This window comes from Taudactylus pleione, unplaced genomic scaffold (genome assembly GCF_031769625.1).
Source record: "Taudactylus pleione unplaced genomic scaffold, aTauple2 ptg000934l, whole genome shotgun sequence".
NCBI classification, from domain to species: domain Eukaryota; kingdom Metazoa; phylum Chordata; class Amphibia; order Anura; family Myobatrachidae; genus Taudactylus; species Taudactylus pleione.
The window spans coordinates 3,433,721-3,448,402 of record NW_028285335.1 but is presented as its reverse complement, the minus strand read 5'-3'; the positions used below and the strand labels follow the sequence as shown (position 1 = coordinate 3,448,402).

The window sequence follows — 14,682 nt, the reverse complement described above, 5'->3', positions numbered from 1 at the left end:
TGGCTTACCCATTTGATGCAGTTTGTAATGTGGGTAATCGGTGGCAAAGGATCTGGATGAAATTTCTGCTCGTGAGTCCCGGCAAGGAGAGCAGCTGATAACAGAGTCTCGTAGTGTGGATAAGCGGTGCGGCTCTGACACCGAGCGGCTGGTAGGTATGCCACTCTTACAGCTAGCGACGTCTCGCTTAGCTGTTACTGACCATCCGGAGTCACCTCTTAGTCAGCCGCAGCATGTGGAGCCTGAGCTGTTGGGGACCCTTGAGGACCGTGTTTGGGAACCTGTGTGTTAGTCACTCTATCCTCTGGGTAAGGTAAGTATGGTGATGGGTGGTAGAAGTGCGCTCTCGTTGACCAGGGGGTGGTGTGTTGTGGTTTCGGGGTGCTGCACCTTTGTGTGGGAGTACCTTTCCCGCACTGAAAACGTAGGGGGGTAAGGTGCGCTCTTCCTGCTAGTAGTGGTGATGGTGATGACTTGTGTGTGTTTGTGAGTGGTAATTAGAATGTTTCTTCTGGTGGTGGTGTTTTGGGAGTGAGAAGGAGGGTGTGATTGGGTATGGAGTGTAGTTTGGAGTAATGTGAAAAGGGGAATGAAATAGGATCAAAATGAGGCCAGCGAGACACAGAAATTTGGGGCAAAATCTTTTATTGAGTAGTCACAATGCTGCTCTGTTAAGATCCCGGGCATGTGGGTGGGGTTCAGTGATGAGACTGGGGAGGTAGGTGGACCCTTTTAGGGGGCTCCTTCCCGTGCGGTTCAGTGACCTTGCACGTCACCCCTGCTGGACCTATGGTCGAAAGGTAAGTATGGTGTGTGAGGAGACAAGGGAAAAGGACTTCTAGGACTTGCCTGCATGTTGAAAAGAGTTATGACCCAGTTCTGTGTTCTTAAATTGAAACCCTCAGTCTGCATGTCTCATACAGGAAGTTTGCCAGCAGCAGACAGCAAAGGTGTGTTCCTGTTACAAAACCCTCCTCCTTCCTCTCTGCAAAGACTGACACCTGAGCCCACCAATGAGGGAGAGAGAGGGAAGTAGGGTGGTGCAGCAAGAGGAATTGTGGGATAGTGTGTGTGTAGAGTGTGACTCTGAAGGTTGGGGTGTTGTCCCCTCTCAGTGTCTTAAGATATATAACAGCTCTGTGTGCCCTGTTACAGCTGGCCAGGTAGGGAAGAGATATATAGCAGCTCTGTGTTCCCTGTTACAGCTGGCCAGGTAGGGAAGAGATATACAGCAGCTGGAAAAGACTTTGCTGAACTCTGAGTGGACTGTAATGATATAACCCTGCTTACTGTTTGCTGAATTTCTGTGTCTCCATGAATAAAGTTCATCATTCCTTCATTATAACCTGCTCCACTGTGTGATCCCTGAACCCCAGGATACCCAGGACACCCGGTATCCTCACATTTGGCGGCAGTGGTGGGACGTCACACAGTTCCTGCAGTAATTCCAGGGGAGTGAGTAGAAGCCACGCTAATACCAGAGAATATCAGCATGGAGAGTCAGTCAGCAGTTGCAACCGGCGGCCAAATTGAAAACGTCATGAGAGAGCAGGAGAAGTTTTACCGGACAGCCCGGAAACCGCACCTGCAAGGATTTTGCAGGATGAAGGGAATTGCTTATAATGGGACTGACACCCGGGAGATTCTGGTACTACGGTTGTTGGAGTGGGATCATGCACACCCAGAGGATCCCGACCACCTGAGTGATGATGAAGAAGGACCGACAGGCAGTGGAAGCACTTCCAGTCGGTTACCCGAGTCAACCACCGCTACTCCCGCCCTACTACAGAGCTGGCTGGGGGCGCTAGGTGAAAGTGCAACTACACAAGAGAGAGCTGGAGTGATCCAAGCAATATTAGGGGTACAAATCCCTACTAGCAGCGGAACTGTGCTGTCGCCCAGAGGGGCTGAACAAGAGAAGCGGCGCTTGGGATTTAAGGATGTTCCCACATTTCGAGAGAATGAAACTGACATTGACACTCACCTGCAGATCTTTGAGAATCTCATGGGAGTGCACGGGATAGAGCCAGCTGAATGGCCCAAGTACTTGGGGCCAAGTCTCACCGGTAGGGCTTTGGAAGCCTACAGGGCTCTAACTTCCCAGGAATGTGGAATCTACACCTGCATAAAGAAGGCATTGCTGGCTAAGTTTCAGATCACTGCAGAATCTTATCGTCTCAAATTCAGGACACTGAGCAAAAGTGGGACTGCTTCCTACCAAGAGTTTGCCAGTCAGCTACGGCAAGCTTGTGGAAACTGGCTCGAGGGTAGACAGGCCTCTACCGTGGAGCAGATCATCAACCTAATTGTGGCAGAACAACTAATGATTAAGATGGCACCAGAGATACGGGAGTGGGTCGCAGACCGGAAGCCCAGCACGCCTGAACAAGCTGCAGAATGGGCTGATGAATATATAGCTAACCGTCCCCAATGGAGAGTCTTCAGTGCAACAGGTGGTACAAGAACCCCACGAGCGGAGAAGCTCCCTGACAGAGAACCACGCATAAATGATAGTAGTAAAGGAGGCCCTATCAAAAACATTTCTTATCAACCACCCAGATTCAAAGTGGCTAACCCAGAACCTCGGAAGTGCTACCGCTGCAATCAACCAGGACACTTGTTGAGGGACTGTCCACGCACGCGAGGGCCATTCCCTGGGGCTAGACCGGCCCCAGTCTCTGTGGTATGTTACCCCATGGAGGATTATTGCGAGGAGGTCATCCATTCAGATGCGACCGAGATGATGGATGGGGTGTATATTGTAGACCTGGTTCTGGGGGAGGAGCAGGCAACTCCTCAGAATATGCAGGGGCACTTACAGCCTGTGTTGGTAGAGGACCAGCGGGTACAGGGCCTACGAGATTCTGGGGCCTCACTCACATTGATTGAGCCAGACCTGATTCCCACCTCCCGGGTGATTCCTGGACAGTATGTACGAATTGCCACCGCCGGGGGACAACAGACCGATATCCCCGTCGCCAAGATACATCTCGACTGGGGAGCTGATCAAGGAATCGTGGAGGTCGGAGTACTCAAGGGGCTACCAGCCAAGGTCATCCTCGGGAATGATCTGGGACAGGGACTGGTGACACGCTTCGTTCAAGTGGTGACCCGGAGCCAAACCCAAAGAGCAGCGACCCAGGTGACAGATTCAGAACAGAACCAACCTACCCCGACCACAATGGTGAGTGATTCCAGTTTCTTGTCCAGTACTTCAGAGTTAGACTTGGGGGAGGTGGACCGGAGCGAGTTTCGACAGGCCCAACGGACAGACCCTTCCCTAAGTAAATTAAGGAGTGCAGCCGACCTGGGGTTGGAAACAGCTGATGGGAGCAAGATAGTTTGGGAAGAGGAATTGCTGTACCGAGTGGTCGTTCTTCAGTCTGGACAGGAAACAGTAATGCCTACTAAACAGTTGGTGGTACCTACACCGTACAGAGCACAATTACTAGCCCTTGCTCATGACATTCCAGCGGCCGGGCATTTTGGCACCCGTAAAACACTGGCACGATTGTTGCGGAATTTCTTCTGGCCACGAATCTCTAGAGACGTTAAGCAGTATCGAGACACCTGCAATACCTGCCAAAGGCTCGGGAAGCCCCAGCGAAAAGCTCCTCTGCACCCATTACCTATTATAGGGGAGCCCTTTGCCCGTGTTGCCATAGACCTAATTGGACCATTAGCTATTCCCAGTCATACAGGAAAGAAGTACATCCTAACACTGGTGGACTTTGCTACACGCTATCCTGAGGCTGTGGCCCTATCATCTATTGACACAGAACACGTTGCGCAAGCATTAACAGACATATTCAGTCGGCTTGGATACCCACAGGAAGTCATCACAGATCAAGGGCCCCAATTCCAAGGTGAACTAATGCAAACCCTGTGGGAAAAGTGGGGGGTTCGACCTCTTCGGACCACCTCTTACCATCCACAGACCAACGGACTCTGTGAACGTTTCAATGGAACGCTAAAAAGACTTCTACAAGCTTACGTGCTGTCCGAGGGGAGGGACTGGGAGAGAGCCCTTCAACAGCTTCTCTTCGCTTATCGGGAAGTCCCACAGGCGTCTACTGGATATTCCCCATTTGAACTTTTGTACGGCCGGAAAGTGCGGGGGCCTCTAGACCTGGTCAAAGAGAGCTGGGAGGGAACTTTCCAAGAACACCAGCAGCCCATTTTACAATATGTAGAGAATATGCGGAACCGCATGAGAAGATTGCTACAGTTAACCCAAGAGCATCTCAGGGAATCACAAGAGAGACAAAAGGAATGGTATGACGCCCATGCTCAAGACCGAGAGTTGCATCCAGGGCAAAAAGTAATGGTGCTTATCCCAGTGCGAAGAAACAAACTGCAGGCTATGTGGGAAGGACCGTATACCGTGGTAAGGCGCACCGGGCCGGTCAATTACGTGATTGCCCTGGATAAGGGAGGGAAGTACCTACGCACCTTCCATATAAATCGAATTAAGGCCTATCGTGATCGTCAAGTAGTAACAATGGCGGTATGTTGTCCTCCGATGGAGGCACCAGAAACTGATCCATTGCTTGACCTTTTGGGAGCTGCTAAAGAGAAGAAAGGAGTGGAATCAGTCCAGGTGGGACAACAGTTGAATGCAGCCCAGCAGCAAGAGATGTGGAGGATCTTAGAGGCTGAACAGGCCCAGTTTTCTTGTCTACCTGGTCGAACTCATCTGACCGCCCACCATGTGGACACTGGGAGTGCTAGGCCCATCCGACAAGTCGCTTACCGGATGACTCCAGGTGTTATGAGGCAGGTAAAGGCTGAGATCGAGGAGATGCTAGCTTTGGGGGTCATAGTGCCATCTAAAAGCCCATGGGCTGCTGGGGTTGTGTTGGTTCCCAAGAAAGATGGGACCACACGGTTTTGTGTGGACTATCGCAAATTGAACGAAGTCACCACCACTGATGCTTACCCTATGCCCCGTGTTGATGATCTACTGGATCGGATTGGAGGGGCTGAGTTTGTCTCAACATTGGATTTGAGCAAAGGCTACTGGCAAATCCCACTTACCAAAGAGGCCCAGGAGCGTTCTGCCTTCATCACACCGGAAGGACTCTTTGAGTGGACTACAATGCCTTTCGGGATGAAGAACGCCCCTGCCACATTCCAGCGAATGGTTAATGACCTCTTGGAGGGGTGTCAAGACTTTTCCCAAGCCTACTTAGATGACATTGCCATCTTCAGCCATACCTGGGAGGAGCATTTAATTCAGGTGACAGAAGTGCTGAAGAGGATTAGACAGGCTGGACTCACCATACGCCCAGATAAGTGTCAAATGGGGATGGCTGAGGTTCAGTACCTAGGACATCGGGTCGGAGGAGGTGCTATCAGACCTGATCCGGCAAAGGTGGAGGCTATTTCCAATTGGCCCCAACCTGTCAACCAAAAACAAGTGCGGGCGTTCCTTGGAGTCGCTGGCTATTACAGGAAATTTATACCACATTACAGCACCGTGGCCAAGGCTCTGACAGACTTGACCAAAAAGAGATATGCTCGGAATATTGAATGGACTGTTGAATGTGAGCAAGCTTTCAACACCTTAAAAGACTTGCTGACTCGAGCCCCAGTGTTGGCTGCCCCTGACTACAACAGAAAGTTTATTGTGCAGACAGACGCATCAGGGTGTGGACTTGGGGCAGTGTTGAGTCAAGTGGGAGCAGATGGTAGGGAACATCCAATTGTGTATCTATCCCGTAAACTAGCTGACCGAGAGATAGCCTACGCCACTATTGAAAAAGAATGTCTAGCCATAGTCTGGGCCTTAAAGAAGCTACAACCATATCTTTATGGGAAAGAATTTACTGTTGTCACTGACCATAACCCGTTGTATTGGCTAAACAGAACCTCGGGGGAAAATGGGAGGTTGTTGAGGTGGAGTCTGGCGTTACAAAGTTTCAACTTTTCCATTTCTCACAAAAAGGGACGAGAACATCACAATGCTGACGGGCTATCCAGATGTGAGGAAACAAATATCAAGCTTCGCAGACCCTCGGGCCGAGTCGACAGTCAGGACTCCAACATTGGGACCATGTCTGTCTCCTCGATTTAAGAAGGGGGAGGTATGTGAGGAGACAAGGGAAAAGGACTTCTAGGACTTGCCTGCATGTTGAAAAGAGTTATGACCCAGTTCTGTGTTCTTAAATTGAAACCCTCAGTCTGCATGTCTCATACAGGAAGTTTGCCAGCAGCAGACAGCAAAGGTGTGTTCCTGTTACAAAACCCTCCTCCTTCCTCTCTGCAAAGACTGACACCTGAGCCCACCAATGAGGGAGAGAGAGGGAAGTAGGGTGGTGCAGCAAGAGGAATTGTGGGATAGTGTGTGTGTAGAGTGTGACTCTGAAGGTTGGGGTGTTGTCCCCTCTCAGTGTCTTAAGATATATAACAGCTCTGTGTGCCCTGTTACAGCTGGCCAGGTAGGGAAGAGATATATAGCAGCTCTGTGTTCCCTGTTACAGCTGGCCAGGTAGGGAAGAGATATACAGCAGCTGGAAAAGACTTTGCTGAACTCTGAGTGGACTGTAATGATATAACCCTGCTTACTGTTTGCTGAATTTCTGTGTCTCCATGAATAAAGTTCATCATTCCTTCATTATAACCTGCTCCACTGTGTGATCCCTGAACCCCAGGATACCCAGGACACCCGGTATCCTCACATGGTGTTCGAGCACTGCAATGCCTAGTTTTGCGGAGTAGGTAAAAAAAAAAAAAAGGCTTTAAATTGGTGTGGTGGGGACGGCTTTTCAGGAGCTATGCTGTGCACAGGGGTGTATGGCCATTTTAATTCTAAGACAAACATTGGCTTAGGGATGGTAGATCAGCTTCATCCTGTATTTTTTAATCCGCTTCTCTTCCAGTTTTTCTCCAGTGGCAGCGCACAGTTGTAGGCACACTTAGCTCATATTAAAAAGAAAAAAAAATCACACAAATGAGACACTTGATAAAAGATTCCTGATGTCTCCTCACTGCCATGATTGTTAGCTGTGAATTAAGCTAAATCAGGCTTATTTAGTGCTGGTGTTTAACCACTTAACTGACGTGGTTGCATGGGATGCGAATGCAGCCAACTGCTTTAGCTGACAAGGTACGAGCGCCAGGTTCCGGACTGTAGTTAGACAGTTATTAGATAGACACCAGATGTTAGACGGGGACAAAGGGTTGACCCACTAAAGTTCGACATGAAAATGATCGGCACAAAAATGGTCGAAACGTGTGTTGTTTTTTTTTGTAGGGTTAGGGCAGGGGTTCCCAACCACGGTCCTCGAGGCACACTAACAGTCCAGGATTTAGGGATAGCCATACTTGAGCACAGGTAACTTAATTGGTACCTCAGTTATTTTGATTTAACCATCTGTGCTCAAACATGGATATCACTTAAACCAGGGCGGTTAGTGTGCCTTGAGGACCGAGGTTGGGCATCACTGGGTTATGGTTAGGCACTTACCCAGACGGTTAGGGATAGGCACCAGGAGGGAGAGTTAGGGTGAAGATTAGGGCTAAAAAAAAAAAAGTCGACCATTTTCATGTCAAACTTTTGACCCTGTCGGCCTTTTGTACCTGTCTAACTATTGACTGTCAGACAATGTCTGGGTAGACACCAGATGTTAATCTAATTACTGTATCTCTATTACACCCTCAACCGCCCGCTGTGTTTTTGAAGCCGAAATACGTTCTACACATGTGCAGAACAGATATCCTCTGACTCGGCAATTTCTGACTGGTTATGCCAGAAAAAAAATAGTGGTTCAAATTCTGAAGTGGTTGGAGGTTGGACTCTGATGTGACGTCTGCACAGTGTGAATCTTCCGAGTGTTCTGCTTCCCTGCAGAGGTGTTTCCAAGAATAATACCCACTAACGAACCCCATACATATCCCTGTGCACCTGGAACACACCTGAAAATAGGGAACATTGGGCCATATTCAATTAGAGGTGCTATGCTAGCACCCATATTAAAGTACCCCAAATTTGACTGGACTACTTATTTTCACCAGAAAATACAGCTTTATGCCAATCTTCACCACTTTTACAAAGACGCTAAGAAGCAATTTACACAACTTAAGTACACAAAATAGCTTTATTAGGACTATTAGTACACATTTACATTGATTTCCTATGTTAGTGCATCTTTTTCTGGGGTACAGCCTGATTTCCCCAATTCTTTCAGTACTTTTCGCCTATTTCCGTTTACGCCTGTTTTGCAATTGAATTAGGCGAAAAGCGGGGACGCGCATGGAATGATTTTGCCTCTGAAACAGGCGAAAATTTTCCGACTTTTCGCCTGTAATTGTATACCCTTCATTGTTCCCTATGAAGCTAAGCTGATCTGCATACACCAGCTTTCAGTGCCCTCTCCAGGTGACAGATGCAGTTGTCCTGTGTTGATCTGGTACTGCATTGGTAATACATGCCGGTGTATACAGATCTCTGTAGGTATCAAATAAAGGATAATAATAGTCAAGTGTTTCCTATTTTGTTGTGTTGTAGCTGTATTTTCATGCGCCCAATTTATGGAACCTGGGTATAGAGAAAGTGTCCCGAGTGTTTACGGCTGCGAAGAAATAGGGGAGACGATGATACGATTACAGGGTTATTTTTTCTTTGCAGCTTTTCCTTTGCCTTGCAACTCTATTTCCACTGGATAGTGATCGCTTACTGCCAGAGCCTGCAAACAAATGTGATGACAGATCATTAATGGTACACAAAGCAGCACACACGGGTGCCATTCACCCGTCATTTAATGTAACATCTCTTGTATCTGTGGATGGGGGAACTATTGCCAATGTTTTTGGGGTGCACAATTGCCATCACCGATATAGCGTGTATACACACGTACCGATGCACTGTACAATCTATATTGTTCGTCGGCTTTACGAATGATCATACAGTTTGTACACAGCATAACCGTGCATGTTTTCCAGATCATCTAGCTGGAGGCACTGATGTGTTAACTGATTAATGTGTTATTAATTGTTCCTGAGGATACCTTGAAAACATGCACTGTTTGGGTTCCACGCAGACTGAGTTTATGAACATTGTCTTAGAAGAAAGCCCAAACCTGACTTCAATGCATTAAATAGTCCATTCATCCCTGGGTGAAAGGAACATTAGCTGAGCAAACCAAATGGATCACTGATCTCTAAATGATATGGAAAATCTGTTTTGTAGGCATTTCATAAAATAGAATTATCATGAATTCCGCATGGACAACTTTTTACAGCCTATAGCACTATATAGGGACCCGTAATCCTTGTCTGTGCTTGGTTTATTAAGCATCAGAAATTATTCAGTCAATAGTAAGAAATGTCGGCTGCATTTATATGAAGAACAAAAAATGTATAAGTTTGAGCCCTAATTATACTTATAATAAACATAGTTTTGAAAAGAATCATAAGTATTTGTTGGTGAATACAGTGCCATAATGCATTTCTGTACACCATGTTCATGTATATCCATAACTAAAACTCACCTCCTCGTCTGTCAGTTTGTATTCTTCCTGGAAGTTGAAAGGCTTGGCGGAGTTGGGGACAATATATTTCATCAGATCATCGTGGACAACTATCCTAAGAAACAAGTACTGTAATGCTTAGCCATGGTTTAAATACACAACGGTCACCATTGCGTTCCCTCAAAACCCTCACTCCCTTCCTTGCTGTAATTTCTGCCATTGAAGTGGTTAGGGACAGGTGTCCGGACTGCCTATATGCGCTGTTGGGGTACAGAGTTGCTACTAGTCTGTTGGCCGATAGCAGCACCATTATATCTCCTGCCCTGAGCAGCAGAATGTACTGTCATTCACTGTATCCCAATTGGCTGCTGAAATTCAGCGGAGCAGAGGGAACTGCTGGTGGTAGCTCTGTGACAAGGTAAGTATGCATTATCTGCCAGACTGGGAAGGTAAGTATGCATTATCTGCCAGACTGGGAAGGTAAGTATGCATTATCTGCCAGACTGGGCTGTGTGAGTTACTGGCTACAAGGGATTGCTCTCTGTATAACTCTGGCCACTAAGGAATGGGCTCTGTGTTTTGTGCTTGCCACAAGGGGCTGCGCTCTGTGTAACACACTGGCCCCCAAGGAATAGGCTCTGTGTATTGCTCTGGCTACAAGGCACTGTGCTCTGTGTAGCACACTGGCACTCAAGGAATGGGCTCTGTATTGCGCCGGCCACTAAGGACAGGGTTCTGTGTATTGCGCTGGCCACAAGGGGCTGCGCTTTGTGTAACACACTGGTCACTAAGGAATGGGCTGTGTATATTGCTCTGGCTACAAGGCACTGCACTCTGTGTAACACACTGGCACTCAAGGAATGGGCTCTGTATTGCACCAGCCACTAAGGACAGGGCTCTGTATTGTGCTGGCCACAAGGGGCTGTGCTCTGTGTAACACACTGGCCCCCAAGGAATAGGCTCTGTGTATTGTGCTGGCCACAAGGGGCTGCTCGCTGTGTAACTGGCACCCCAAGTAATGGGCTCTGCAACACACTGGCTACAAGGGACTGGGCTCTGTGTAACACAAGAGACTGGGCTCTGTGTAACACACTGGCCACCAAGGCATTGGCTCTGTGTATTGTGCTGGTCACAAGGGACTGGGCTCTGTGTATTAAAAAAAGGTGTACATTTTAGGGGAGGGGACATTTTACAAACTATCCCTTGCATACTAAAATGGCATTCCTGAGCCATTCCGTCTCAAATCGCACTTTTTGTTAACTTGAGCTGGTGAGGTAACATTTTTTGTTCAAATTTGGTATATGGAGAGTATATATGTAATCTAAGAAAAATAAAAATTTTGATTTAAATATCTCATATTAACTATCTTCAGCTATCATTGTTGACTGACTAATAAAATGTCAAGTATTTCTGTTCAACTTGATTTATATCATTAAACTAATGAAGCCATCAAATCTATTATTACCTATTACTACTTGTAATACACCTAGCTTTTTTGAATAAACTTACCTTGCTTTAAAATTATTTTTAACTATGAACCCATTATCCTCCTACTTTTAAAATTTTGACAATCATTTAACATTAGTATAGACTATTTCCAGAAAGTTTTTGAACTTTTAATTGTCGGCGCACTTTTTGAGATAATCATGATCAAAAATGTCAGTTTGAATTGGAAAAAAGTTGGAAAGTTTGGAAAAAGCCTATTGTGTTGTATATCATAGGAAATGGCATAAAAAACACAGTAACATGACACCACTCCCACCTCTCTAGCTTAATTAGGAGAGCTGCTATGGCAATTTGAAAATATGCTGGTCGTGCATTTTTGACCGATTTTTGAAAACTTTACATAGCCGTATTTTGGAAACGACATGAGATATTTGAATAATAATTTTCTTAGACTACATATATACTCTCCATATACCAAATTTGAACAAAATCTGAGCTGGTGAGGTAAAATCTGTGTTGATTTGACACGGAATGACCCTCCTGCGGCGTCTTATAGGGAAATCTAAAAAAAATAACTTTATCCTACAGATTTGTCCACATACACAGACTTTGTAAATAAGCCGCGCCATGCACCTTGCCACAGACTTTTTTCCCAAACTATGCAACTTATTCGCTAATGCAACAAAAGTACAATGCACGGGTGCCCTGGATACTGGCACAGACAGTGCTTGCAGCTGACTAACTCAGACGCTAACCTGTGTAAAAAGGTAAAAGACTGAGGGCCTGATTCAGACCCGCTCGCATGGCCGGGCACTGCGCGAGCCCCGGAGCGAGTGAGAAATCACTCGCACTGGGGCTCGCTACAAGACGGGGCGGCTGTCGATATTGATCAACAGCTTGCCCCGTTTTATAGGCGGGTCGGGGGGGGGGGTGGCTGCACAGACGGAGGCATTCCCTTAGGAACGCCTGCCGTTTGTGGGCGGCCCTACTGACATCACATGTGATGTCAGTAGTGAACTTCCTGCTCTATTAGAGCAGGAAGTTCACTGGGGCTTGCGGTGGACGAGACCCTACCACAAGGGTCTCGTTGCAAGCCCGATGGTCGCGATAATCGCGACCATCGCCAGGCCGCCTGCTACAGCTTAGCGAGCAGCCTGGAGGCCGGGGTAAAAAAAAAAAAAACCCAGCCAGCCCTGATTCTGAATCCGGGCCTGAGACCAATATGAGTGAGCTGTACCAATGCTTCACGTCACATAGCTGCGATACAGTACCAAATGTTCTGCGACAAAAACATCCTAAGTGCCTAGTGCACTTTGTATGAGGCTACGATACGAATAAGACGAAAAATTTAGGAAAAAAGTATGGGAATCGCTACCCGTACCATATGGCACAAAAAAGATAGGTGACGAGAACACATCTGTGTCTTAACTATTACATAAAGATTTATAATTAATCTATCCCTAATGTTGGCGTTACATGCTAATGAGCGGTAGGGAACATATTCAGTTGTCAATGTAGTTTGCAGTACCCCTTGCAGATTTCATTTTTGTGGGGTCTAATACGCCTGTTTGCAGAGATAATTGTATATTTGCTGAGGACACAAATATAATTTGCTGGTAAAAAATAGTTTCACAAAATAGTAAATGCTGTTTTTGGTTTACGTACCGATCATAAGAGCAGTCTGTTGTGTTGGTGGCCGTGGTGTCTTTGTCATCGGAGATTAACCAATTAAAACTTTTATCTGTCCTCAGTCTTATTGTTTTCATCTTCTTATTTGAGACATATGACCCATCCGCGTTAAAATCCCCCAGTACAATAATATTCTGTTTAGAAAACAATAAAAAAAAGTATTAGTTCTACAAAAATCGCAAAGTAAAAGCGAGCTGCTGGGGATGTGGTCAAAAGGTAGACAACACAATGGCAAAAGTTATGATATCGACATCACTGAAATGCCGACAGGCAGCTGGTTATATTCTTGTTTTCCAGAAGGGAGCAGAAAATAATGAATAACAATGGGGGCGATCCAGACCCGCTCGCTAGGCTGCGTTCACACACAGCTGGGCGATTTTTGCTAACTGCGTATGCGTATAAGACGCAGTGTGCAAACCAGTCACTGCGATCGAGAAGCGATTTGCGCGCCAGCCTTATTCTGCTCATTAGTTTGCGTGACCGCGCCGTTTGTGGGTGGTCCATGAAAACGGGGGAGTGGATGTGCGAACGCAGGCATGTCTGAGCGTTCTAACGGTGTACAACAGGCGTGCATAATTAACATGGAGCTTCATTGTACAAGTCACCTGGTTGTATTTCAGCCTGCAGTGATCGCAGTGCTTGCTGCGGGGTAGGGTCAACCTCAAGGGCTGCGAGCAGCTCCGATGGCTCTCGATGTTACTGATAAAGCATTCACTTCCTGGAGATGACGTGTGCTGCGAAGGATAGGGGGCGTCTTTAGATTGGCGTGTGATGGCACTGCCGTCGCACGCTAAGATATAGTGGGTGTCCTCATGCCTTACCGTGCGATCGCAGCCTATGCATATATTAGCAGCCGAGCGGCTGCATGCGAGCACATCTAGCGAGCGGGCCTGAATCGAGCCCAATGTTCGATCATCCATTGTAGGGAAGGAATTAAAACAGACAATTGAGTGGACATCGCCTTTAAATTGAACAAGTGAAGCTATGTACATAACTTTATGATATAGCTTTATAAAAAAAGAAAACCTGCAGTGAATTTTTACAAATTGCTGAGATGGATAAAGCAAGAAACAAAAGTGTACAGCATGCTTAGGTACATCTGATCTTTATAAAGCACGTATGTTACCTAGAAGGCCGAAAGCCAGTCTTTCATCTATTTAAAGCATTGGTGTAGCAACATGGAATCGGTATGATTTACCGCGGAAGCATCCAGCGGTTGGAATCCCGACAGCTACTGCCTGACATGGGTGAAAATCCCGATCGTCCCCAGGTAAGTATTCACTAACCTAACCTCCCCCCCCTAACCCTCCTTAGGGGTGCCTAACCTTCCCCCCAGTGCCTAACCCCCCCCTTCCCCACCGCCTAAACCTAAGTCCCCCCCGGGGGTGCCTAACCCTGACCCTCCCTCCCCCTAGCCTAACCCTAACCTCCCGGGGGGGTGCCTAACCCTAAGTCCCCCCCGCGAGCCCTAAACCTAACCCTCCCCCACGGCTGTCCGCGCCCGGCATCACTTCGATCGGGATGCCGGTGCCGTTCTCCCGGCGTCGGTAAAATGACAGGCGTCTAGATTTAGACGCCTGTCATTTAACCCTCGCCAGGATAAAGCAGTCGGGAAGCCGGCTGTCGGGATTAAGTCCGCCGGTTTCCCGACTGCATACCAGCAACATAGCTCACAGTGGTCAGTACTGTAGATGAATGGTGGTTGCCTGTGACTCCTGTTTGGTACAGCCAGCCTGCCTCTTCTCCCTCCTATGCTTACTCTGATGTCTTTCACAGAAACTTGCCGGGGACCTCATCCACATTCAGCACCCCTACACGTGGGCCTAATAGGCTGTAGTGTTATGCTGAGTACACACGATATGTCGTCCGATCCAACCGAACGGCATATCGTCCAGCGTGTACAGACTGTCACTGACTGTGCGCACTCCGGCGCATGCAGGTCTGACTGGCGACATAGTCAGTGGGGGCCATGCTGCCGAATGGCCCCGCCGACGCAATGTTGCTCCCAACATCACCAAGTGTGTATGCACTTGCCGATGCTGAGACCCCCGTCGCACGATAGGTCCGGTGGGTACAC

At 47.5% G+C, this 14,682-nt stretch overlaps 1 protein-coding gene across 3 annotated transcripts in view; it reads right to left on the bottom strand.

Annotated features, from left to right (window-relative positions):
- Positions 1 to 8,080: 8,080 nt before the first annotated feature.
- LOC148473337 (deoxyribonuclease gamma-like) overlaps positions 8,081 to 14,682 on the bottom strand; it is a 33,613-nt gene continuing 27,011 nt past the window's right edge. For all 3 annotated transcript variants that reach the window (XM_088459750.1, XM_088459749.1, XM_088459748.1), the window contains 3 exons: positions 12,582 to 12,739; positions 9,492 to 9,585; positions 8,081 to 8,687 (listed from right to left, as the gene is read on the bottom strand). In XM_088459750.1, the coding sequence (XP_088315876.1) occupies positions 8,613 to 8,687; positions 9,492 to 9,585; positions 12,582 to 12,739 (327 nt within the window). In that variant the 3' untranslated portion in view covers positions 8,081 to 8,612. The remainder of the gene's footprint in view (positions 8,688 to 9,491; positions 9,586 to 12,581; positions 12,740 to 14,682) is intronic.